The sequence below is a fragment of the Mus pahari genome, chromosome 5 (assembly GCF_900095145.1).
Source record: "Mus pahari chromosome 5, PAHARI_EIJ_v1.1, whole genome shotgun sequence".
Taxonomy (NCBI): Eukaryota; Metazoa; Chordata; class Mammalia; order Rodentia; family Muridae; genus Mus; species Mus pahari.
This window is the reverse complement of record NC_034594.1, coordinates 70,715,071-70,741,837: the sequence shown is the minus strand read 5'-3', so window position 1 is coordinate 70,741,837 and position 26,767 is coordinate 70,715,071. Positions and strand designations below refer to the sequence as shown.

Here is a 26,767-nt window from a genome sequence, read left to right as displayed (position 1 = left end):
TGATGATTTGGGTTGTATTCCAGTATTGTGAAATGCTGGTCTAAGTTCACCCCTTCCCACATGGCTGTTTGTCATCCGCACTGTTTCCAGAAAGCAGTCCTCCCACTGTGACCAGAGGCTGTTGTCATCAAAGTCTCCGTGTCCACAGTCACCTAGGTCTGTGGCTGGGTGCCAAGCCCTGGACCGTCAGGCAGTCTTTGTTTATGCTGAGGCTTTTCTACTATTTATCTAGTACTGTACTATTACTTGGTTTTCCCATGCAAATTTATTGGGGGTGGGGGGGTACAACCCAAGGTCAGTGTTAGGTGTCATGTGTTTTCCTCTCTGAGATAGAGTGTCTCACTCTACCTAAAGGTCACCAGTTGCCTAGACTGGGCACAAGCACCTAGGATCCTGTCTTCACCTCCCATGTCAGTCCCATGGAAGTTTATCATCAGCTTTATGCTCAAAACTCTAGTAATTTTATTTTTAATTAGAAGGATTGCTATATTTGTGATCTAAGCCTTCTTTAGTAGTTTGTATGTGATGGTGTTAGCTTGTAGTGTACATTTCTCCCCCTTGCTCCCATGGTGGGATCAAAACCAGGATCTGTCCATGCCTGTCAAGTCCTGTCCCACTGAACTATACACTAGCATTTTTACCCGCAAACTCACAGTTGGTATGGTGGAGGTTGGTTTTTAGGTTTTTGGTTTTTTTTTGTTTTTTTTTTTTTTGTTGTTGTTGTTTTTCTCCTTGTTACAAATCTTAAGAATTTAATGAAATAATTTCTACAGTGAAGTCTAAGCGGTGGTGCAGATACACTTGAAGTGGCCTTAGTGGGGGCCAGGTAGGAGACTGTGGCATGGTGTTTGAGCTCTCTCATGGTTGTAATGGGATGAGATATAGTTGTTGAACATTCTAGTTAGAGAATATTCCAGAAGAATGTGCTTTATCAGAACCATAAATAGGAGTTTGTTGTTGTTGTTCTCTCTTGTTACAGGCCTCAGCAACTGTTCCCATTCCTAAAGAGCACCATCGCTTTGTTATTGGCAAAAACGGAGAGAAACTACAAGACTTAGAACTAAAAACTGCAACCAAAATCCAGATCCCACGCCCAGATGACCCCAGTAATCAGATCAAGATCACTGGCACCAAAGAAGGCATTGAGAAAGCTCGCCATGAAGTCCTCCTAATTTCTGCTGAGCAGGTGAGGCCTCTAAGTGGCCTGTCGCCTGTGGCCCTGCACCCTGCCACCTGCCCCACACTGAAGCAGCATGTGGCAGGGAGGCCTTGACTGCCAATGAGTGACTTGGGCAAGGCTTCTCTGCTCCAGGTGTTCTCATCAGTTCACTCTGTCCTTCCAGGACAAGCGTGCTGTAGAGAGGCTAGAAGTGGAGAAAGCTTTCCACCCCTTCATCGCTGGGCCGTACAACAGACTTGTGGGTGAAATCATGCAGGAGACAGGGACGCGAATCAACATCCCTCCACCCAGTGTTAACCGTACAGAAATCGTCTTCACTGGAGAGAAGGAGCAGCTGGCTCAGGCTGTGGCTCGTATTAAGAAGATTTATGAGGAAAAGGTACAGTGTGGAGGTGGCAGAGCCCATGAGCAGAACGGTTAATGGGATTTGAGTGTGGGAATTTGGCTAATACCATAGTTCACCCTGCACTCGTTTGCCCTTGGACACAGAGCTTGGCATGTGTCTACCTAAGTATCTATGTTTAGTGGTTGGGGTTGGTGGCCATATTTCCCTTCTAGCCTACTGTTTACACTATAGAGTAGTGTCCTGGTGTTTTTAAGTGTGTATCCTTTCTCAGGTCTATGACTATATTGGTAGGTTGCTACTACAGGATCAGCACAGACTTTTTGAAGTGTTTTTTTTAGCTTATTCTGACTTTGAGATCTAAAACCTGTTCCTTATTTGGAAGAAGTAAGGTTGGCATATAGCTCTATAGCAGAGCACTTGTCTAACAAGCATAACCCTATGTCAGCCCCCAACACTGTATGAAAAATGTAAAGAAACAAATGGAAAATGGTCTGGTTACTCAGAAAGTGACCAGACTCCAGGTTAGTCCATTAGAGAGAAGTAGAATTTCCGGGGAGGCTGATCCTAACTTCACTTACTAAGACTTTGTTAGCAGTAACGGATGGTCTGTCCATGCTGCCCATGCCCAGATCTTCCCTGCTGACTGCCTTATACTGCTCTTACAGAAGAAGAAGACTACAACCATTGCGGTAGAGGTGAAGAAGTCTCAGCACAAGTATGTTATTGGGCCAAAGGGCAATTCACTGCAAGAAATCCTGGAAAGAACTGGAGTTTCTGTTGAGATCCCGCCCTCCGACAGCATCTCTGAGACTGTTATACTTAGAGGCGAACCTGAAAAGCTGGGGCAGGCGTTGACTGAAGTCTATGCCAAGGTAGCTTCCTCCAAGATCAAAGTGTGCTCCAGTGGTTCCTACAGGCCCACTGGAGGCCCAGGCACAGTGAAATGTGCTTGATTGTGAGAGAGTATATGTGCTGGTGCATGTATGTTGGTGTACATAAAGGCCAGAGACGATCTTGGGGTCATCACCCAGGAAGGCCTTTCTGTGTTTTTGAGAAATGATCTCTTGACATAGAGCCTCCCAAGTGGTCTGGGCTGGGCTGGGCTGGCCTGGGCTGGCAGGCAAACATAGCCCCAGGATATTCTACCTCTCCGGTAATGAGATTACAAGTATACATTGCCACTGCCAGTTGTGGGGGTCGGAGTCAGGTCCCAGAGCTCATGCAAGTACTTTACTGAGCTGTGTCCCAGTCCCACCTCTATACTAGTATATGAGCAGTTTGGTTTGTTTTTGTTGGTTTGTTTGTGTGTTTTAATAAGATTGACTGTGTTAGAGCAGGCTTCCTGAAACCTCTTAGACGTGTACCTGTCTCATCAGTGCTAGGGTTAAGCAGTGCACTATCTTACTGTTTTGGCCTTTGTTTATCATAAAGGTGAATTCTACAACCCATGAGGGTGTTTCCCTGGGTTTTTTGGTTTGTTTGTTTTTTTTTTTCTCCCCCTAGGCCAACAGTTTTACAGTCTCCTCAGTCTCTGCCCCGTCCTGGCTTCATCGTTTCATCATTGGTAAGAAAGGGCAGAACCTGGCCAAAATCACTCAGCAAATGCCAAAGGTAGGGAAATGGTTTCAATCTGGTATCTTGAGATTACCTGACATGGTTTTATTTTTGCTGATTGTCGTGTAGATGCTTTAAAGACTGGAGCAGTGTCAAGTTTGAGTTATCCTGTTGATATAGTCACCTTCCATTAATAACTATGGAAGAACACAATAAGTGTTTTTAGGCATATGCAGTATTTTTTGGTCTTTGTAAGCAGAGGAGCTTTCATTAATAGGTCTAATAAATGTCTTAACTGTGAATTTAGTAATTACAGTATAATGATTTCATAGAATTATTAATGATTTACATAAGTATAAGTATACTGCTCTCCCTTTCCAGTGAGACACTGGCCTGTTCATGTGAAAAGTGAAATTTACTTAGTCACTTTGTTTTTAAAATTTGTGTCCTTGCCGGGCAGTGGTGGTGCACGCCTTTAAGCCCAGTACTTGGGAGGCAGAGGCAGGTGGATTTCTGAATTCGAGGCCAGCCTGGTCTACAGAGTAAGTTCCAGGACAGCCAGGGCTACATAGAGAAACCCTGTCTCGAAAAAAAACAAAAAATAAATAAATAAGAAAAAAAAAAATTGTCTCCTTGGGCTGAGTAAATAGCTTAGCTACTAAAGCATTTGCTGAGAATGAGTGAAGACAAGAGTTTGGGGCCTCAGAACTGGTGGTGTGGCAGCCTCCCTCTAATTCTAATCTCAGAAGTAGAAACAGTCCTCTGGGTTTGGTTGAGGGAACCTGCCTCTTGAGTAAGGTGGAAGGGTCTTGAGGGATGATCCTTGACATCTACTTCAGGTTCCTACAGACAGATAGGCACGTGGATTTACACATACAAATGATAAAGAAAAGAAATATTGTCTGTCTCATCTGTCTTACTCTTAACAATCAAAGTGAAGTCTGCCTTCCAAAAGGGAAGACAGTTCCTGAACATGAGCAGTGGTGATGTCTGTACTGGAAGGGCTTCCCAAGCAAAAAGAAGCTGTATCAGACCTCAGACCATGATGTTTAGTGCCCTCCTTCAGCCCTCGCCTTCAGCTCCTGGTGTTGGTGGTGACTGAGACTCTTGTTACCTGTAGGGTTACATAGCAGCTGTGTTATTTGGCCTTGGCCATTCCTTCCCTCATTTTGGTCTGGTAGGTTCACATTGAGTTCACAGAAGGTGAGGACAAGATCACCCTGGAGGGCCCCACAGAGGATGTGAATGTAGCCCAAGAACAGATTGAAGGAATGGTCAAAGACCTGGTAAGTGCCTTCTAATCAGGACATTTGCTAGCTACAAGGGAAGCTCTGGTAGGGTGGGGCAGGTAGAAATCTTGTCATTCAGGTCTTACATGGGTGGTCATGGAAGCAGAAGAGTAGCTTTGTCGAGTATAATAGGTTCTGAAACAGAGGATGCCTGAGACCCCAGAGTTCTGGGTAAAGGAAACTATTTTGAGGTTGGGACCTTTGATGGTGACATCAATTCCTGGTTATCGAGATAGAATGGTTAAGTACTGCCAAGTGGTGGTGGTGACACCTTTAATCCCAGCACTCAGGAGGCGTAGGAACAGGTGGATCTCGGAGTTTGAGGACAGCCTGGCCACAAAGGGAGTTCCAGAATAGCCGGGGCTACATAGAGAAACCCATCTCGGAAAGAAAGGAAAGAAAGGGCAAGTCCCGGTGACTTCTGAATTTCTAAATGCCCAGGCACATCTTGGAACTATAAGCGTTCATCTGTTGATGTTTGTTCTTCCTTTGTAGATTAATCGGATGGACTATGTAGAGATCAACATTGACCATAAATTCCACAGACACCTCATTGGAAAGAGCGGAGCCAACAGTGAGTAAGGCTGACAGGGTGGCAAGCCAACACCCTGCAGCCCTTGGGAAGGCCTCTCTGAGGACCTTCATGACTTTCTTGCTTCTGAGTGCTGAGTAGATGGGCCAGACAAGGTACTACTGTCATAGAAATTGATGTAGCTTCCTTCCCCTTCCTAAAAAGATCACTTTCCTTCTCCCTTTTGGCTAAGGTAAATTGTCACTTTCAGAAATCAGCCCTACCCAGCTGAAAATTGTATCTTTACGTTCCATCCCTCCTGCTACACTTAGCCCACCAATGTTTGTAGGGCTCTTGCAGTTACTTTCCAGACTTGTGGCCATGTCCGTGAACTCGGAGCAGATTTCTGTTAAGTGAATAGTCATATACTATCTCAAGATAGGGTTTTGATTTGATACTTGAGATTGCAGGAACAGCAAAAGAATGCACTGATTTCAGTAATATGTTCCAGTGAATCGGTCTCCCCCACTACCCCCAGGTTGCATTGACTTCAATAATATGTTCCAGTGAGTCTGTCTCCTCCACCACTCCCAGGTTGCACTGACTTCAATAATATGTTCCAGTGAGCTGGTCTTCCCCCACCACCCCCAGGTTGCACTGACTTTAATAATATGTTCCAGTGAGTCGGTCTCTCCCCCACCACCCCCAGGTTGAGTGCTGGATGTTAAATCTAGGCCCTTGAAAGTGTTAGGCCAAGGAGTCCTTCACCTGTACACAGGGCATCTGTACCTACATAGGGTATTATATAGCCTAATTGAATTGGTAGTCTTCCGGCCTCAGGGTCCTGAAAGCTGGGGTTATAGTATGTCAGGGCTCAGGTTCTTTTTCAGTCTACCTTTCCTATATGGCTGTATGAAACAGCTGTCTGCTATAGAGTTTAAACAGATCGTTTTGCAATTTCTAATGACTTGTACCCATGTATTAAATTTTTGTTGCTTGTAAATATAAGCCTGTTTGCTCCACAGTCATTTGTTAAAAGATGCGTCCTCTCTGGCAGTAGTCTTACATCTGTGCCATTTTCATGACAGTGGTAATTTCCTAGCAAAGTAACCTTAGTTGACAGGTAGCTTGAATCTTGTATATATACACCATCAACTTGCTTTTGTGATTTTGCTTTTTTTATTTTAGTTAACTGTAGAGTTTACTTAATAGATATAAGGTACTGTCGTACAATTCTGAAATTAATCTCTGCTCGCTAGGAATCACAGAACTGTGGCATGGTCAAAGTACTGTGTTCTACCAATTACAAACCCGCATTTTCTGCCATAATCTGAAATCTGCTACTTATTCCCCAACCCATTTCTGCCTCTTACTTACTCTGGAACAGCTGGTCACATTGGTTTTACCAGATTACTTCCTCTGATCATCTACTGTTTGTGGAACCCATCCTTGGGTGTTTTTCCTGAATGTACAATGGGCAGGTCACCATGTTCTGTCCAGAGAAAGCGAAGGGAGATTTTGCAACTCGGTTTTGCAGAAGGCATTGAAGCATTCACTTTGGGTTAACACTTACCCTGGAGTCACTGAACAGCAGCATCATCTAGAATACTACTCCCCAAAGCCATGATCCCTTGAAGAGGCCCCAGAACAATTTTAAAGGCACACCTTTAATTCCAGCACTCGAGGGCAGAGGCAGTCAAATCTCTGAGTTGGAGACTAGCCAGGGATATTTAATGAGGCCCTGACTTTGCCAGGTTCTATTGGGTCCCTAGGGTGGCTGTGTCCTTATGTAATGCATTCATTTTAGTTTCTAATTTTACTTGGGTATTAGTACCTGGTATATTTTAGATACTTACTCTGAGACCATATATGTGCTCAAGACCATCTATGTTGCATACTAATTGATACTAGTCATCATTCATTCATTTGAAGTTCTTATGGCAGTTTATATTCAAAGCTAGAAGACCAGTGTCCTAGAAGAGCACAGCCAGGTTGTTTGTTTGTTTATTAAAAATTCATAGTTTTGACTAGTAGGCATATTAAAGCTTGAACCTCATCTCTTGGCTGTTAGTCAGTAGTAGACCACCATTCCTTTTATGTTCAAGATGTATTTCTTTTTGTCCTAAGTCAACAGAATCAAAGACCAGTACAAAGTGTCTGTGCGCATCCCCCCTGACAGTGAAAAGAGTAACCTGATCCGAATTGAGGGAGACCCACAGGGTGTGCAGCAGGCCAAGCGGGAGCTGCTGGAGCTTGCTTCTCGTATGGTAAGCACCCAGGCCTTGCCCGAGAGGTGCCTGCCAGCTCGGACCTGTTGGCTGCTCTTGAGGAAAAGCATTGCTGGAATTGTGGTCCTAGAGCATGAAGTTCTCCAAATCACGTCTTACTGACTACATGGAGCCAAGTTTCTTCTGCTGTCCTCTCCAGATCACCAGTGGTCTTGTTCTTACGCCCAAGTGCTAGACAAGAACAGAGATCCCATATCCCTGGCTACAACTTCACAGATGGGCTGTCATTTCTAGACTTTAAAAGTCATTAGGAGGTGATTCTCTGTGTGGCCAGAATCCCTGCAGCCTCGATCCCTATGGGCCTGGGACACCCAGTAATGAGGTTCATGCTATGATTCCTGACTGACCCCACATGAAAGTTCTGGCGGCCTTCAAGAGTCCAAAAATGTTGATTAGGACCTGATAATTAGTTCCAGTTCAAGTTCTACCCTCTTTCCCATGCTAATAACCTCAAATTGGAAGAAATGTTTTGTTTTAAATAATGTATTTATTATGTCTATGTGAGGGTGTTAGACCTCCTGGGACAGGAGTTACAGTTGTGAGCTTCCATGTGGTCACTGGGAATTGAACTCGGTCCTCTGGAAAAGCAGCCAGTCCTCTTAACCACTGAGCCATCTCTCCAGCCCTGTAAGAAATGTTTTATGGGAAGTGATTTTTTTACTTTTTTTCACTGTAATCCAAGGTGAGGTCCAGCCTTTGGCTGTCCTCTGACTGTCCCTGACGTTAGTATCCAGGCCAGTCTCCATTTTTGTTATCATTGGCCTCTTGCCCTAGAGTGTCTTCTGCCTATACTGATCACTATTATCAGATACTAGTCTAATCCACCAGAATTCTTGAAAATGGTTTGTGGGTGTCCTTCCTGGATTCCATCTCTGCCTGTTGTTCTTTCTTCTGACATTTCAGTGGGGCAATGGAGGACATTGAGACAGGTGCCCTGTAATGAGCCATTCCTTTCTAATTATCCAAGTAGGGAATGTTGTCCGGGCCCATTGTGCTCAAGGAGTGCTTCCCTGCTCTGTCAGGTGTTGAACTCCTTGTTGTTCTGGTGGAAGCCAGTGCTTCTTACTCACTGTTAGTGGTTAATGCTATTGTGGCTGCACTTAATGACTGAAGAGCCCTGCAATCCATTCTTTTACTGTACTATGTTCAGGAAAATAGCATGCCTCAAGTATAATGTAATATGGCAAGATTGAGCAGGTATCCTGGAGTAGTCACTCCTGATGGCATGATGGTTCTGGAGGCTGCTATAGCCAACTACTCGGGCACCAGCTCACATGTGCATGTTGATGGGAAGTTTGTAGCCTTTTTTGTGATGGATGGCATCATCCACTTTATTTTAGGAAAATGAGCGCACCAAGGATCTAATCATTGAGCAAAGATTTCATCGCACAATCATTGGGCAGAAAGGTGAACGAATTCGAGAAATTCGTGACAAATTCCCAGAGGTAAAGCTTCCCCAAAGCACTTACTTACCCTTTTCATTCCTGCCTTCCTGCCTGCCTTCCTTCCTTCCATTTATTTTTCTTGGTATTGGACTATGTGAATGCACATGCTCATAGGCACACATACCACAGCTAGTTTTAAAAAGTGAAATAATGAAAATTCCCTAAGTGAAAATGATTATTACTTCTAGAAGTTAGAGAATGCTTTTGGGGTTGGCAGTGTAGTTCAGGGGGAGAGCACTTACTACATACACATAGTCCAATACCAAGAAAAGTTGTTCCCAGGAGTTAGTTCTCTTCTATGTGAGTTCTGATTCAGGCCACCAGGCTCAGTGCCAAACACCCTTACCCACTGATCTCTATCTTGCTGCCCCAAAACTTAGTCTTAAAATAATTGTGCAGTCTTCTGATGATTTGTTTTAGGTTATCATCAACTTTCCAGACCCAGCACAAAAAAGTGATATCGTACAACTCAGAGGCCCCAAGAATGAGGTGGAAAAGTGCACTAAGTACATGCAGAAGATGGTTGCAGACCTGGTAGGTGACGTTCTGTACCCTCTGGGTGGGGATGGGGAGCGGCTCCCATGGATTTGTGATTACCTGCAGGACCTCTACCCTAAGGGTGGTGTGCTGCCTCGGGGGCTTAGAACAAGGAGGTGGTAACACCTCTCTCCTTGATGTCTCACTTACACGGTCAACCAGTATGTGGGAGATTCCAGTTTACCATATTCCCCCACCTCTTTTTTTCCTTGAGAGGATCTTCAAATACGCAGGTAGAGAACCTTTCCCATTTGGTAAGGAAAAAAAGATAACATGGGTGAAGAAAGAGTATCATTTACTGAATTGACTGTTTTCTTCAAAAATTGAACTGGGAAGGGAGGCATAATTGTACATATGTATAATCCTAGCCTGCAGAAGCAGGAGGAACTTGAATTAAGGGCCGTGCTGGGCTACATAGTAAGAACCTGACTCCAAAAAAGAGGAAGAAAAAATAATTCTTAAAAAAGTAAAAATTTGAAGCTAAGAGTCATGGGAAGTATGAAAAAAGAATTGATGGAAAAACCACAGGTCACCATGGTTCCTGGAATTGATGGAAAAGCCACGGATCACCATGGTTCATGGTCACACAGGTCCATTGTAGTTTCTGCCTCCCCTCAGAGGCATCACTGAACTATTGCCATGAAACTACTGGGGACTGGGGCTGCTTGTGGTACCAGGGCCTACAGGCCTTGACATCTATTTTTGAGCCCCTCCCACAGCCAGAATGTTGTTTGAAGCTATATGTAGTATATATTAAAGAGTCCCAAATTTTTTGGCCAGCCACTTCCATAGAACTTTCTATAGGGGTTTTCTATGTAAGTTGTTGTGCCAAGTTAATTAGATAATACAACTCATTTCATTTTTCCTCATAATAAGTAGGTGGGGAGAAAAGTAGGCTAAGTCTGTTTGGTGGTGGTATGCACTTAAGTTCATGTAGCTTTGGGGTTAAGGAGAGACTTGACCCTCTGACCTGAATCCTCTTGTCTTTAAGGTGGAAAATAGCTATTCGATTTCTGTACCGATCTTCAAACAGTTTCATAAGAATATCATTGGGAAAGGAGGCGCAAACATTAAAAAGGTGATTGGGTCATCTTGCCCCAGCCCTAAAGCTTTTGTGGATTACAAAAAGGAGCTGGCCTGCCTTCCCAGCCCTGTGCTCAAGTGTGTCTACTGTAGGAAAACTCTTTATCTTCTTAATGTGCCTCTCCTTTAGATTCGTGAAGAGAGCAACACCAAGATTGACCTTCCTGCAGAGAACAGCAACTCTGAGACCATTGTTATCACTGGCAAGCGAGCCAACTGTGAAGCTGCCCGGAGCCGGATTCTGTCTATCCAGAAAGATCTGGTAATTTGGGATATTTCTTGATGGGCTCCTTATCCATCTCTTGTCTGTAAAGTTTCTAGCAGAGTCTTCTAGGCTCATTTTTTAAAAAGACTTGAGCTTTAAGCCTGGGGAGTGTTGTCAAGTGTTCAGCAGCTCTCTACTAGTCCTCCTCAGTTGTTCCCACTCGGCATGACACCAGTGATACCACCTGTCCTCATGCCTGAACCAGTGCTAGTTCCTTAGGTTTTATTAATTTTATATTCTTTGAAAATCATGTCTGGGGCTGGAGAGAGATGGCTCAGTAGATAATAGTGCTTGCTAAGCAAACTTAAAGACATGATTTCAGAACCTCAGAAATCACATGAAGCCAGGTTCTTCACATCTGTAATTCAGTATGTGTGTATACATCGTGATGGGAACTGGAGACAAGAGAATTCCCAGAGTCTTGCAGACCAGCTACCCTAGCATATGCAGTGGATAAAAAAGAGGCCCTGTCTCAAACAAGATGGTAGATGGGAATGAACACCGTAGATTGATTGTCCTCTGCCTCCCACGTGTATCTACACTCATTTACGTCATACACAAAAGGATTTATAAAAGGAAAGCAAACTATATTTCAAGTGCCTACTGAATTTTGTTTAGCTTTTTAAAAATTAACACACAAGCCAGGCGTGGTGGCGCATGCCTTTAATCCCAGCACTCGGGAGGCAGGGGCAGGCGGATTTCTGAGTTCAAGGCCAGCCTGGTCTACAGAGTGAGTTCCAGGACAGCCAGGGCTATACAGAGAAACCCTGTCTCGAAAAACCAAAATAAGAAAATTAACACACAGTAAGCTATACATGTTTACATTGTGCAGTTTGATAATCTTGATATTTTTACAGTCCTGGAGTCATCCTGTTGTGTGACTTTCCCCATTGCATGGTCTAACGTCCTGGCTTTCCTAGTGTGCATTGTAGCCTTACAACTGACCTCCTCCCAGCACATCTTAGAGTCTCTCCCCCACTCCTATTTCTTCAAACCCTTTCAAGCTGTAATTGCATTCTTTCTTCAGGCCTTTCTTACCTCACAACAGTGTAATTTCTCTCCATGTTCTATTTGATTTCAGGCCAACATAGCTGAAGTGGAGGTCTCAATCCCTGCCAAACTACACAACTCTCTCATCGGCACAAAGGGCCGTCTGATCCGCTCCATCATGGAGGAATGTGGTGGTGTCCACATTCACTTTCCTGTGGAAGGTTCTGGAAGCGACACTGTTGTCATCAGAGGTCCTTCCTCAGATGTAGAGAAGGCCAAGAAGCAGCTCCTGCACCTGGCTGAGGAGAAGGTGAGCACTGCTGACGCTCCCTTTCTTGGTAGGGAAAACCCTTCAGTGCTCTTCCGTTGGGACAGGTCAGAAACAGCTTGATAGGCTCTGGCCAAGTTGTGATCAAAACAGTCCTCTGACCTCCACTACCAGCAAAGATTGTTGAGCACCACCTTTTTCCAAAGACTTTTTCCATTGAATTTCCTTGGTCCTTCTGTTAATCCCCTGTGGGCTGACGTGGTGGTGTGCACCTATAATCCCAGCATTCTGGAGGCAGAGGCAGGCACATCCGTGAGTTCCAGACCAGTAATGCGTACATAGTGAGACCTGCCTCAAGAAAACTAACCAAACAAAACCTTGTGGATCTGAATATAGACTCTTCTGCTTGGACAGCACCATAGGTTTGGGGTGGCCAGCCTTCTAGGAAACTTGGGTGTCAGCTGATGGGGATTCCTTCAAGTTTGGTCTCTTTGGTTTTTAACTTTGTCTTTTAGTTATTTGGATGAGGAACAGAATAGAAATAGTTTGGTTAAGTACCTATTTCTCTTAGTCTCTGAACTAGAGTTCAGGTCCTGGCATCCACATCACTGGGTGGCTCACAATCTGCTGAAGATCCAACACCATCTTCTGGCTTCTGAGGTCAACTGCATACATGTGCACAGATATATGCAGAGATACTTCTTTTTTAATATAAAAGAATTTTTCTTAAGGGGTAGGGAGGTAGCTTACCACACAACCATGAGGACTAGAGTTTGGATCCTCCGAACCCATATAAAGACCAGGTGGTCATGGTAGCCCATCTATAATCTCAATTCTTGGGAGGCTGAAGCACCCAGAGCAGGATGGCTAGCACCGTCACCCCATTCGTGCTAGCCACGAATCAGCTCCAGATTCAGACAGAGCCTATCTTACTTTACAGTGGGGCAGTCAAGGGAGGCACCTCGTGTTGATGTTGAGCACCACCACCACACACACTAAACATTTTTTATTAAAAACTGCTTAAGCTGTTTTCTATGTGGACTAAACTGTTAACTATAAATGAAAAATTTCAATTTACTGTGGTTAGCATATTGAAATACATTATTTTTATATATACAAAATAATTATGAAATCCCATAACATCTTTGTATATTTTTTTCTTATATGTAAAATTCACATGTCTGGGAGTAGGCACATGTGTTCTCCTAGCATCTGGTGGAAGCGGTGAGGGGCAGCCTTGCATAGCTGGCTTAGATGTGGTCTGCCATGGGTCTTGTAACTACTTGCCAAAGTACAGACACTCCCTTTTCTTCTGAGCTTGAGACTGTTTTGTCGGGCACTTGGTCTAGTGGCTATGCTGGGTACCCTATTCACTTTTGTTTGTGAATGTTTAGCTGAATTCACCTGGTTGATTTACAGGCCCAAACTTAATATGCTTCTGCTACAGCCTTTTATACTGGGATTGGAGGTATTTGGTGAGACCAGTCCTTTAAAAAAAAAAAATTCTCAAAAATAAGTTCTTCAAATTGCGTACACACAATTTCTTCCATATTCTTTGCTGTGGGTCAGGTGACGCCCAAGGTTAATCAAGCTGGCCCTTCAGATCCCTCTATTTTCTCTAATGAGTGCCAGGACACCTGGAAGGAGATGACACTGTCCAGCTTTTGTTGTACCCCACTTTCTCGGTGTGAAACTTGGGCTTTATGCTACTGTGGGTGAGGGCAGTCTCAGCTGTAACCTTAATGGCTGCTGGCTCTCCATCCTTGAGCTGCTGAGTTGCTGTTGTGTGCTGGCCACTCTGTAGTCTGAGAAGGAACAGGGCTGGCCCATGGAATACTTGTGTGTTTGGTTGGGAAGTGTGAAAAAGTGGGAGAGCCATGGCCTAGTAGACCCTGCTTTCCTTAGGACATGCACTCTGCCAGTGTGCCACCATACATTGGCAAGCCTCCAGTGTATAACAGATGACTTGGAGAAGTTTAGTCATTGCTGATAAATATCAGAACCGCAGTAATCTCTGCATCTTTCTTATATCTGGAGGAAAAAAATGACAGTCTTGTCTGGGTGTTACCATTTGAGGTAAACAGGGTGATGATTCTGTGGGATGTAGGACGTTGATACAAGACATGGGACACTGCAGATGCATGAAGAGAGCCCACCTATTTCTAAGCACTCACTCACACACTGTGGTTCAGGCAGGCTGTGTGGGGCAAGCATACATGAAGTTTGTTTCTGCAGCAAACCAAGAGTTTTACTGTGGACATCCGAGCCAAGCCAGAGTACCACAAATTCCTCATTGGCAAAGGGGGAGGTAAAATCCGAAAGGTGCGTGACAGTACTGGAGCCCGCATCATATTTCCGGCTGCTGAAGATAAGGACCAGGACCTGATCACAATCATAGGAAAGGAGGATGCTGTCCGTGAGGCCCAAAAGGAGCTGGAAGCGTTGATCCAGAACCTGGTAGGTAGCAAGCCTTAGTGCTGCCCATGCCATTGCTAAAGTGGGTCTCCTTCACCTCCTCCTTTCCACATTACAGGAGAATGTGGTTGAAGACTACATGCTGGTGGACCCCAAACACCACCGCCATTTTGTCATCCGAAGAGGACAGGTTTTACGAGAGATTGCTGAAGAGTATGGAGGGGTGATGGTCAGCTTCCCACGCTCTGGCACGCAGAGTGACAAAGTCACTCTCAAGGGTGCCAAGGACTGTGTGGAGGCAGCCAAGAAACGCATTCAGGAGATCATTGAGGATCTGGTGAGTGTCTGGGGGCTCTGATGGGGCTGTGATCACCCCATCAGATCGTGTGCGTGTGTGTGTGTGTGTGTGTGTGTGTGTGTGTGTGTGTGTGTGTGTGTGTGTGTGTGAGTGAATCCATAGAACAACCACATGAAAGCACCAAGACAGCCGTTGTTTTTCCCTCTTCTACATCCCTCGTGGTCTTCCTTGTAAAGCCTTCTGCCCCTTCTGCTAATAGCCTGGTCAGCTTCACTAAGTCTAAGGCTATGACAGCACAAGGTCTTAGCTAGTGTAACGTGGCTGCCCACCAGTATTAGCCAGTGTCTCATGGGCACCTTGCACAGTGAGGCAGCTCTTGGATGTAAAACGGGTATTCTATATCCAATCTGTGTGATAAAAACTGTGCTGTGGGTTGTAGGTATCTTTTTCACTAGAACCCACTGCAGGAGACCTGCCCTTCTACCCTGTGTACCCCTCCACCCAGTCGATGTTGGGGTCTCTAGGTTCATTTCATTAAAGGGTTATGGAACTAGTGAGGGAAGTAGGATGGTAATGGAGATGTTATTATTGACTTGTAGAATTTGACCTTTTTTCATTCTTGTGCCCTTTTTCAGGAAGCTCAAGTGACAGTGGAATGTGCTATACCCCAGAAGTTTCACCGATCAGTCATGGGTCCCAAAGGTTCAAGAATCCAGCAGATCACTCGAGACTACAATGTTCAAATTAAGTTCCCAGATAGAGAGGAAAATCCAGGTGAGTCTACTTAAGCTTGGCTCTGTACTGATCAGTGGTGACTATCGCTGCCCTTGGGAGTTGTGAAATGAGTCAGTCCTTTTGATTCTTTCTTACCTCTTGTTTTGGCACTGGCATGCTGTTTGGATGCTAGCCATGGGTTTTGGGTCCATCCTCCTGGTCTCTAAAAGATAAGACAAGGCCCTTTAAAAGGAGCCAGCAGCTTCCTGTGTCTTGCGTAGGAAGACCACTCTTTTCTAGGACACTGTTCGCATAGTAGTGGGATGTTTGCTCAGCCCCGTTCAGTGAACCCTGGGTACATAAACATTGCAGATATGTCCTCTCCAAGTTTCTTCACACTGCCCAGAGGACACTGTTAGAGTAATTCACATCTCCTCTAGAATGGCTAAGCCTTACCATGCTTGTTACCTTGTTCTGTTTAGGTAGTTGGTAATAAGGCAACTTTAGTTGAAGGCAAGAACTAATGTGGTCAGTTGCTGAGGAAGTGTCATCTGTGAACCTTTCTCTGCCTGCTTTGCATGTGTGAACCACGGGGTGTGAACCTTTCCTATTGATGAGTCTTTGCTGACCTGTGTTAGTCCAGAAAGACTGCAGCCTGCAGTAGACGTTTAGTATCATTGGGTTGGTGTCCATGGTGCTTGTCACAGTTATTCCAGTCTGTTTTCCTGAGGATACAGGCCATTTATTATATGATTATATAGCCATACTGTTATGGATTTCATACCTAAGTAATGTGTTCTCCTCAACACATTAGCGTTAAAACACAGGAAAACTGCATGGAATAGTATAAAGAGTTGCAGTGTTACCCTGCCCCCACTATAGGTTTTTTTTTTTTTTTTTTTTTTTTTTTTGAGTTTGAGTATGTGTTTATACGCTGACTTTTATCAGTAGTGGGTATTTCCTAAAAACCTATGATTTAGCCAGGCAGTGGTGGCACATGCCTTTAATCCCAGCACTTGGGGATGCAGAAGCCAGCCAGGGCTACACAGAGAAACCCTTTCTCAAAAACAAAACAAAAAAGGACTTTTGACTTACCTGTGATATATTCATCAAGATCATACCAAGTATTACATAGTTTTACTTTAATGGATGATGGTTCTCCCATTATTTATTCTCCTATTACCTCACTTGGATCTATGGGTTAAAATATTCTCTGGCCATTTACAATATAGAGCCCCTCTCCGGCTAGCTTGTATCCTAATGCCCCTTTATTTGGGGCTTTTCCTTACTTTCTGGCATAAAGAACTGTCATGGGCCTATCTTAGCTTCTCCCTTATTATTTTTCACAAATCTTTGAAACCCTGCCATTACCTCTCCAGAGCTAGTTCCCTCAGACTGAGCTCTACATACCAGTCTTGTGTAGTGAGGGCTGCATCGCAGCCTTCCCAAGCAGTAGGACTTCCTTGCACACCTGTGACTCACTAGTGTATATGATATATATACCTCTGCAGTTGTCAACTAGGCTTTCCCCTTTATTCCTAGTTCACAGTGTAGAGCCTTCCATCCAGGAGAATGGAGATGAGGCTGGAGAGGGCAGAGAGGCCAAGGAGACTGACCCTGGCTCTCCCAGGAGGTGTGACATCATAATCATCTCTGGCCGGAAAGAGAAATGCGAGGCTGCCAAGGAAGCCCTGGAGGTGCGTTTACCTCGCTCTTTCTCTGCCTTGAGGTTTCAGACCCTGCCCAGGTGGCAGCAGACAGTAGATCCTCTCGCTCCAGTCCTAAAAATGCAAACATTTGCTCCATACCTTTATTGGCTGCTCACACAGCCCAGGGAGGCCATTTCTTTTCACCAGGACTCAGGATCCTACAGTTCATTCCCTGACAACAGTGTCAGGGTCTAACCTCTTGGGCCATAGCCGGAGTCTGTAAAAGGATCGGATCTCATTAGCAGTGAGTGAATGTGAACTCCAGCCTCAATCCCTTCTTGTCCATCTGCTGACTAACCATTCCTTCCCCAACTGAAGTAGGGCTAGTCTACCTCAGGTTTGCCAGAAACATGAGTCTTTTGTGCCGAGTCCTGTTGTAAGCACCATGGCACCACAGTTTACAAACTGCCTGCACAGCAGCATCTGTTAATTGATAATAGATGCTGTTCAAGGGCAAAGACTGAGCAGAATGGATGATAGGCAATATACGTTGGGACTTGAGCTACCTGTTTAGGGGACTCCCTTGCAACCCACATAAGCTTTGACCAAGTTGTCACAACCACAGAGACATGCTAAGAGTTGGCCTCTGTGTCTTCCTCCCAGGGAGCCTCTGCCTACATGACCTCAGACTGGGCTCCCTGTCCTGTCCTGTTCGTGGTGTGTTGAGATCCGTGTAGTCTGTCACCTGGCCACATTGGTAGCAGGTTCTAAAATGTACACTGTTGTCTTCAGGGCTGTTGGCCTTGAGCTCATGGGCCTAGTTAGTTAGTCTGCCTTCAGCTCAAAGCCTAATCACTACCATTGTCCTTGTAGGCACTGGTTCCAGTCACCATCGAGGTAGAGGTACCCTTTGATCTTCACCGCTACATCATTGGGCAAAAAGGAAGTGGAATCCGCAAGATGATGGATGAGTTTGAGGTAGACCATGTTCCCTGGAGACTATACTCTGGGGACTGTTATCAGAGAGCAGCCCGTAGTGGACTGAGTCTGTGTCCTTCAGCCCACATTGGCTCTGCCTCCTTTTGTTTTGTTCAGTCAACCGCTGACTTTCCTCCCAGGTCTCACTCAAATCCCCCATGGCAAGTGAGCTTCACATCTTTCCATCTTTATGACAGGTGAATATCCATGTCCCAGCCCCTGAGCTGCAGTCAGACACCATCGCCATCACTGGCCTTGCAGCAAATTTGGACAGGGCTAAGGCGGGGCTACTGGATCGAGTAAAGGAGCTGCAGGCTGAGCAGGAAGATCGGGTGAGCAAGAATGAACAGGACGACCTGCCTGGGTTTGGAAACAGTCTGTGTTCAGAGCATTATTTCCGACACCAGGGCAGGAGGCAAAGCCAGGTGGTATTCCTGTGCACTCAGAGACGGGTGGACCTGCTATGGAGAAGCTAGAGGCAAAGCTCAGTTTCCCTTACTACCCAGATCAAGAGAAATATTTTGATAGCTCCTACAGAAAAGATGAAAGATAGTACCTCATCTCAAGACAAGCAAGTCACTCCTGTGCCCGTAATGGAGTGCTGTATAAAGAATTCTGAGATGCTGCTCAGGAATTGGGGGAAATGTGGGAACTAGATGGTCACTCCAGGCAACTGGCTTTTCCATAAGAGAGTTTTTAGTTTTGTTATTTTTTGGTTTTATTGATTTTGGGGTTTTTTGTTTGTTTGTTATTGTTGGTTTGGGTGGAACACAGTTTGGAGTCCAGTGATAGGGCAGAGATTGGGCACGTTTTGACTGTGACCTGGTGCAGCTTAGCCATAGGCTATGGGAGTGTCCTGGACTGTCACTGTCTAGCCTGTGGATGCTCTTATTACCTTATTGGCCTCTTCTATATACCAGCCCTAAAAGGCCTAGAATATTTTATCCCTGGTTCATGAATTCAAGAAGTAGGAATAGGGCTGGTGAGATGGCTCAGCGGGTAAGAGCACCCGACTGCTCTTCCAAAGGTCCTGAGTTCAAATCCCAGCAACCACATGGTGGCTCACAACCACCCGTAACAAGATCTGACGCCCCCTTTTGGAGTGTCTGAAAACAGCTACAGTGTACTTACATATATAAATAAATCTTTTTTAAAAAAAAAAAAAAAAAGAAGAAGTAGGAATAGAACTGGAAAGGTGGTTGACCATCCTATCCATCTCGACAGTCAGCAGCCTGTCCCCAAAGCAGGGGCATACTAGGTGAGGACAGAGCAAGACCTAAGGTTCTCAAGCTAGTGACTGACCACCAAGGCCACCTGCTAGCAAGCTTGGGGGTGTTTCAGGCTTGGGTTCTAAATCGGGCCTGGGTGCTGGTGGCTTAGATTTAGATACAAATGCTCATACTCATGAGCTTGTTTCTCTCTCTCTCTCTCTCTCTCTCTCTCTCTCTCTCTCTCTCTCTCTCTCTCTCATTTTATTGTAGGCTTTAAGGAGCTTTAAGCTGAGTGTCACTGTAGACCCCAAATACCATCCCAAAATTATCGGGAGGAAAGGGGCAGTGATCACCCAGATCCGCTTGGAACATGAAGTGAACATCCAATTTCCTGATAAGGATGATGGGAATCAGGTAAGATGGCCATCCTGTTGAGGTATTGTGGTTTAGCATATGGGCAGGTAGGATTGTATTGGCCCTTACCTTGACCTGGGTTTTGTTTTGGTGGTGGTGGTACTGATACTGGTATTTTTGAGACAGGGTCTCTAGCCTTGGCTGTCCTGATACTCAATATGTAGAACAGGCTGGCCTCAAAATCACAGAGATGTACTACGTACCTCTGCCTCCCAAGAGTAGCACCATGCCCGGCTTGACTTGGAAACTGTACCTAGGCAGCGTCTTTGATTTGACAAGTGAGTGAATGAGAGGGACAAAAACTGTCTGAGAGTCTGACTCCAGCCAAGTTACAGAGCAGGGCTTGCCAGCTGGGTGTCCCCTGAAAACTGTCATTTAGGGTGCAGGGCAGTTTTAAGTCCCTGTGCCGACTCGGATGCTCCTGACAGGAGCTTAAGCCTCCAAAACTGGGCTCCTTCTTGAGCTGTCATGCCTACACATGCACACACTATGTCTATCCAGCCAGGTCTGGGTTCTCTGCATCCCCTCTTCCTCTTGTCATGGTCCCTTGTGAGCTCTGCACAGCTTCCTACTACATGTAAGACAATGTGAAGGGTAACCCACCTCCTCACTCCGTTTTGCCCTCACCTGTGCTGGCTCCTTCCCTTATAAGGGCTTTCCCTCTCAAGTGGCTCTACGTGAATGGAGCTATGGCTCTCCCACAGATACCTCTGCTCTCTAGGCCTGTGTCAACTCTATGACCTTGAGCACTGTACCCACAGATGCATCCAGTAGTAACACTGGGCTGAGATCCCATAGGCTGAGGTCTCCTTTGCAGCTATGTGTGCTCATAGTGAGAACAACAGATTATGCATTATAATATACAGAAATGGATGTTATTTGTTGTCCCCACTATGTCTTAGCTCATTTGTGAACCAAGAAAGGTATGTTGTTTATGTATGTGTATAGGGGCACACATACACCACAGCATGTGTGTAGAAACCAGGACAACTTGCAGGATTCAGTTTGTTTCTTTCAACCATGTAGGTTCCAAAAATTGACCTCATCGGGTTTAACAGCAAGTGCCTTTACCTTCTGAGCCATCTTGCCAGCCCTAGAGTTTTTCTCAGCTTTTTCCTGTGAGAGTTTCACTTGTACTCACAGAACTAATTCCGTGGAGTATGCTGGCCCTGCTGCTAGGCTTGGGTTTGTTTTTTTTGGTGTGTGTGTGTGTGTGTGTGTGTGTGTGTGTGTGTGTGTGTGTGTGTGTGTGAGAGTGAACTTAATTTGGATCGGCTGCCTGGCCTTCCCCTGAGTCTGGACAGGAAGTTCTTAGTCTGCCACCTCTTCCTTGTGCCTAGATCTCTTGCTTCTCTCCTGGGCTGGCTCCTTCTACTTTGTAATGTTGACTTCGGGTACTTGTTACTTTGTAGTCTTGTATGTTCTGTTCTGTCCATTTACTATCCTGGAGATTAAAACAAAGCTGCTGTTTTGTTCCCTTGTGCCCTTCATATTCCTGATCTGTCTGTTGCTCAGATCTGTCTTGAGTCTGCTGGTTCTCACTGACATAGTACAAGGAAGACAGCTGAGGGGTCTGAGTGACCAGAGTGTGCTTTAGGGATCCTGAGACCCCCAAAGAAGCAGGAGGCTAATGGTCTGAGAACTTTACATCATTGTAGTCCCCAACCTTGTGCCTGCTTTCCTTGAACCACCTAACTCCTGGTACTTCCGCCATCTTTATGATCAGGTATCTTGTCTTTTTTCTAGTACTCATGGAGTGGGTGAAAGGGGAGAGAGGATGTGTACACATGTGCATGCACACCTGTGGAAATCAGAATAACTTGATTGAAGGAATGGTTTTGGTGGTTTGTCCTTCTACCATCTCAGTTCCAGGGACTAGACTCGGGTTGTCAAACTCATGGTGTCAGGTTTGGCAGCAAGTGCCTTTACCCACCTAGCCATGTCGTCTGCCCCTCCTTTCTTCCTTCTTAACTAGACTTGTGGCTACTTTTCCTCCCACCCTTCCAACCCCCAACACAAGGTAGGAGAGAAAGAAGGCTAGAGGGAAAGGGGCCTCAGTATTGTTAAACTACTTCTAGGGCCAATGCTGATGTTCATCATTGGGGTATCCAGTCTTCTCGTGGCTTTGCTCCCAACAACTTGACAAACCACAGGAACGGGAAGCAGCAGCCACCACAACCTCTCTGTGCCCAGGCACTTTTATACCCTCACAAAAGTCCCCAGAATTCCAAACATAAACTCTCTTCAGCTAGCAAAATCACACCCCTGTCAGAGCAAGAGACAAATCATAGTCAGCTGCTGTGGACAATCTGAAGCAGCCCATATCCCACACCTGGGAATAAAACAAAAACATTCACATTTCTGTATTTTTAAAGAACCCAAAATTTTCACTACTTATCTGTTAGGGGTTTTAGGAAGTAATGGCTGCTTAACGGATGTTAACTCTGTGTGTGGTTTTGTTTACTATTTTATTTTTTAAAGGTGATTACTTTTAGCCTGGAATGGTGGCAAAAGCCTTTTTTCCCAGCACAGTGGAGACAGAGGCAAGTAGATCCCTGTGAGTTCGAGGCCTGGTCTCCAGGATAGCAAGGGCAGTCACACAGAGAAAACCCTGTCTCAAAAAAGGATAATTATTTTTATGTTGAGAGTATGGATGTTTTGACTACGTGTATGTATGTATGTGTACTACCTGTGTGCCGTACCCAAGGAGGTCAGAAGAGGTCATTAGATCTGGAGTTAAGGATGGTTGTGAGCAGCCTGTGGGAGCTGGGGATCAACCCCAGGTCCTCTGTAAAAGCAGTAAGCACTCTTAACCACTAAGCTATCTCTCTGGCACCAAGATTGTTCTAATTTTTACTATCTGTATTTGGGTGTGGGTGTGGGTGTGTGCGCGCGCGTGCGCGCTTATGGGTGCAAGTATCCACAAGAGCCAGAAGAGGGAGGGCATCAGCACGACTTTAATCCCAGCACTCGGGAGGCAGAGGCAAGCGGATTTCTGAGTTCAAGGCCAGGCACAGGACTACACAGAGAAACCCTGTCTCGAAAAACAAAGAAGGGGGGGGGGCACTAGACCTCCTGGAGCTGGAGGCACAGTGGCTGCTGACTGTGCTGCTGACATGGGTACCAGCCAGGATCTCTAGTCTTCTGCAAGGGTAGCACCTCTTAACTGCTGGGCCGTCTGATGTGTTTTCTGCCTTTTTCTTCTGAGAGGATGAAAGTCTTCCCTAAGGAGAGACCTGACACGCTCAGCCATCTAGCCATCATCCACACAGTTGCACTCTGTCGTCTCCTCAGACCAGCCTGCTAGGTCGGCACACAGCTGCTCCTGGGATGTCCCAGAGCAGTCACCCTCTTCTCTAACTGCATTCTCCTTTTTAGCCCCAGGACCAAATCACCATCACAGGGTATGAGAAGAACACTGAAGCTGCCCGTGATGCTATCCTGAAAATTGTGGGTGAGCTTGAGCAGATGGTTTCTGAGGATGTTCCACTGGATCACCGTGTGCATGCCCGAATCATTGGTGCCCGGGGCAAAGCCATCCGGAAAATAATGGATGAATTCAAGGTGAGTCCCCAAAGCCGACTGAAACACAAGGATGAGAACTCCCATCTCCTACCTGTGCTGCTGACCACATGAAGCTAGGAAGGAAGAGTACCTGGCTCTGAGGTCTAGAGTCTAGCCTTTAATGCCCTTGACACTGTGTGTGCTGCTTCCAGGTGGACATTCGCTTCCCACAGAGTGGAGCTCCAGATCCCAATTGTGTCACTGTGACAGGACTCCCAGAGAATGTGGAGGAAGCTATTGACCACATCCTCAACCTAGAAGAAGAATATGTGAGTTCTAAGCAGGCATGGTCTTTGGGGCCGAGGCCCAGCCATAATCCTGTGATGACAGCCAAGTAACCTGTCTGCATCCAGATGTGGGGCCAAGCAGGGGGTGGGTGGCCCCTTGGTAGCCTGGAGAAGGCTCCAGTGCCTGGCTGTAGGCTGAGAACACCACCTCCCCTGTGCTGTTTAGCTGGCAGATGTGGTGGACAGTGAGGCACTGCAAGTTTACATGAAGCCCCCAACACATGAGGAGTCCAAGGCACCATCCAAAGGCTTTGTGGTGCGAGATGCTCCCTGGACCTCCAACAGCAGTGAGAAGGTCAGATGGCACTTTGTCCTGGTTATTCTTTGTGGGCTAAGCTCATGGGCTAGTGGAGTATGGGATGGAGTTACTTTGGGCCACCTTGTGCTAAAGCTGTGTTCTCCCTCTCCACAGGCTCCTGATATGAGTAGCTCTGAAGAATTTCCCAGCTTTGGGGCTCAAGTGGCCCCCAAGACCCTCCCTTGGGGCCCCAAACGATAATGATCAAAAAGAAACCTTTCCAGCCTGCTGCCCAAACCCAACCACACAATGGTTTGTCTCAATCTGACCCAGCAGCTGGACCCTCGTAAATTGTTGATGCTCTTCCCCTCCCCGAGGTCTCGCAGCAAAGCCTGGCAGGCTGGCCTTGTGTGGCTGCTTCTCCAGGCCTGGTCAGCACCCAGCAGGCTCAGGGTCTGCTCCTGATGCTGTGCTCTGAGACAGGCACGCCACTGTGTGAAACACTAAGCAAGGTAATCGAGCATTTCGTGATCACAGACTCCAGCTTCCTGGTCCACCCAGCATGTAGTCAGCACTCTGACCTTCACACCAGAGCTCCACAGCGGCTAGGAGTTGACTTCCTGTGTCATGACCTCAGGAAATAAATTTCCTTGACTTTATAAAAGCCAAAACGTTTGCCCTCTTCCTTTCCCTCCTCCCTCCTGCCCACCACCTGTCACCCAGACCTTCCTCTGTTGAAAGCAGTCAGCTTCCTTTAGCTGTCAAAATCTGCTTAGCACAGGCTTCAGGATAGGAGGAAGGCATGGTATTGGACAGCAAGAGGTCAGATGTCCTGGTGATAGAGTGGGCTGAGGAGGGTGGCCTGGGTCCTCAGATAGTGCTAACCATGCCCACTTTGGGTTCCGAAAGCATCAGGGGCTTCTATTGCAGCTGTGGCCTCATGATCCTCTGTCTTGGAGGCACAGCTGTGTGTATTCCACTTGGGTTCCCTGTGACTATCACAGTGGACTAGGGTGGCTTGAGACTTTGGGGAAAGGGGAGGAAGAGACTGGCTTTTCTTTGGTGATGGGGAGGGGGCTCGACCCTAAGTGACAGCTCAGCTTTCCCACGACCTTTAGCCTCTGCCTGCCCCCCAGATACCTTGTTCAGTTGCCTTCTTTCTACCTCAGCCAGTGTGGTAGTACTCTCATGTGGGTTAGTGCCACCCCAAGGCTCTTCTTGTGATGTAGACATTTCTGGTGATTCTGGGCTTGCCATTGAGTTGAGGGTGGAGGCCAGTGCTTTCCCACAGTCCACATGATTCAGGGACTGGGCCAGAGCTGGGTGTTCCTTCCCAGCCAGCCTGACCATGTAGGCTCTGGCAAGCATAACCTGGATGCTTTATGCAGTCCTGAGGAACAGGCTTAAGGGGCAGGTCTCGTCAATAGAGGTGGTCATTTAGCGTGGATTCGCAGGGAAGGCGGAATGAAAACAACCCAGTGCAGGGAGCACAGCTAGCTGAAGGAGACCTTTTCCTAAGGTATAAGAGGTAATTTTTGGACCACTGACCTCCAGCTAGCTTAGCTGTAGGCCAACCCTCACCAAGAAAAGTGGACCTGAGCCGGGCGTGGTGGTGCACGCCTTTAATCCCAGCACTCAGGAGGCTGAGGCAGGCGGATTTCTGAGTTCAAGGCCAGCCTGGTCTACAAAGTGAGTTCCAGGATAGCCAGGGCTATACAGAGAAACCCTGTCTCAAAAAAAAAAAAAAAAGAAAAGTGGTCCTGAGCAGACGAACCCTGTCAGGCTGTGGAAACTGAGGACAGACCTTTATCTCCAGGTCACCTGATCAACTAGCAACATGTCCCCTCCCAGATACTTGGGTTACTAGAAAAGCCAACTCGTGCCGATCTCATGGCCTTCCCTGGGAACTGTCATTTCTACTATGACACCTTTCCCCCCAAGTCTTTGATTCCCCCATTTAATAACTCAGGCTTGGCTACCTGTAGACTCTAATCCTAAGTGGATCCAGAATTGCTTTCCCAAGTCTAACTTGAGTTCCCTGTAGAAGAAACAGTCCCACATGTACCCACTTAGAGGACTGACACTGAGATGGGAAAAGAACATCAGTAGGCTGGCAGCTTGAGCCAGGTGGGTGAGACCGGGAGAACGCTTCCCTGCCTTTCCCTGGAGCTGTCTCTTCTCCCATCTGCATGAGACTGGGGACACCTTGCTTCCCTCCTGCCCTTCCAGCCCCCTCTTCATCTTCATTGTCATCCTACAACAGCCAGTCTCCCTCCCTGAAGGTAAAGTTTAAATTATCACCGCAGGGTTCCGCGCATTTCGTTTTATTGCTAAGTGCTGTAGATGTAAGCCCTATCCTAAGCTGTTGGGGCCTCACCCCTTTTCCCTGACGGGTGATAAGGACTATGAAATTGACTGTACCCAGGTCACCTCTCTGCAGCCTCCTAGATGTTGAGGAGCTTAGGGCAGGGGTGGGAGTGTCTTTTCCTCCTTGTTGAATGTCTTCCATGTCCTATGTTTCCATAGCTACATCCATCCCTTGGCCTTAACTTTGGAATTTGGAGATTATATGCAAACATGTGTAAAGGCTCATGAATATGGATGACACTGGAATTTTATAAATTCTAAAATAAAACCCGAAACCAGATGCAGTGTGATGGGACTCATTGTGTGTATGCTCTCTCCTGTGCCTGAGAGGTAACAGTGTAGGGACACTCATCCATGTCAGTGTTCCCATCCCTTCCAATGTCTCCATGAAGAACTCGTGCCTGCTCCTACAGCTTGGCCCAACCTCCCAATCCAGTGAGTATCTGCCCAAAGCTGGTGCTGAGACAGCTCTGTTTGGGGAGCAGCATGGTCATTACAGACCCTGCACCATTCCTATGACAGGCTCCCAGCACCCACGCTGAGGTGGGGTCTGGGGGCAGGTTGTGGGCTGTGACAAGCTAAGAAGGGAGGGTGTGGAGGGAGATGAGCAAGGGTAATTTAGTAGGAAAAGCTACTACACCCCTATGTGATAAAAGATCCTATTAGAGGAACTAGAAGACTGAGAAGGCTGGCACTCAGCATCTCCATCCCATAATATGCATCCGGCAGCTAGGCACACACAGCTGCAGAATGGTTCTAAACAAAAACAGTACCCCACCATGAGCCTACTTTCAGGTCCCAGCAGCCAAAACGATCCTATATCATCATGGATAAGACCCTGTTGTCCAGTAAAAGTCACTGGGAGTCTATGGGTCA

General features: G+C 46.3%; 1 protein-coding gene across 6 annotated transcripts in view; it reads left to right on the top strand.

Annotated features, from left to right (window-relative positions):
- Positions 1–24,195, top strand: part of Hdlbp (high density lipoprotein binding protein) — a 71,564-nt gene extending 47,369 nt beyond the window's left edge. For all 6 annotated transcript variants that reach the window (XM_021198999.1, XM_029538910.1, XM_029538908.1 and 3 more), the window contains exons 6-28: positions 980–1,186; positions 1,344–1,559; positions 2,192–2,398; positions 3,030–3,137; positions 4,262–4,366; positions 4,865–4,943; positions 7,008–7,147; positions 8,509–8,613; positions 9,034–9,147; positions 10,142–10,228; positions 10,364–10,495; positions 11,580–11,798; positions 13,992–14,213; positions 14,290–14,508; positions 15,105–15,243; positions 16,726–16,880; positions 17,706–17,810; positions 18,008–18,142; positions 19,292–19,435; positions 22,814–22,999; positions 23,152–23,268; positions 23,453–23,581; positions 23,699–24,195. In XM_021198999.1, the coding sequence (XP_021054658.1) occupies positions 980–1,186; positions 1,344–1,559; positions 2,192–2,398; positions 3,030–3,137; positions 4,262–4,366; positions 4,865–4,943; positions 7,008–7,147; positions 8,509–8,613; positions 9,034–9,147; positions 10,142–10,228; positions 10,364–10,495; positions 11,580–11,798; positions 13,992–14,213; positions 14,290–14,508; positions 15,105–15,243; positions 16,726–16,880; positions 17,706–17,810; positions 18,008–18,142; positions 19,292–19,435; positions 22,814–22,999; positions 23,152–23,268; positions 23,453–23,581; positions 23,699–23,785 (3,357 nt within the window). In that variant the 3' untranslated portion in view covers positions 23,786–24,195. The remainder of the gene's footprint in view (positions 1–979; positions 1,187–1,343; positions 1,560–2,191; positions 2,399–3,029; positions 3,138–4,261; positions 4,367–4,864; positions 4,944–7,007; positions 7,148–8,508; positions 8,614–9,033; positions 9,148–10,141; positions 10,229–10,363; positions 10,496–11,579; positions 11,799–13,991; positions 14,214–14,289; positions 14,509–15,104; positions 15,244–16,725; positions 16,881–17,705; positions 17,811–18,007; positions 18,143–19,291; positions 19,436–22,813; positions 23,000–23,151; positions 23,269–23,452; positions 23,582–23,698) is intronic.
- The last annotated feature ends 2,572 nt before the right edge of the window (positions 24,196–26,767 follow it).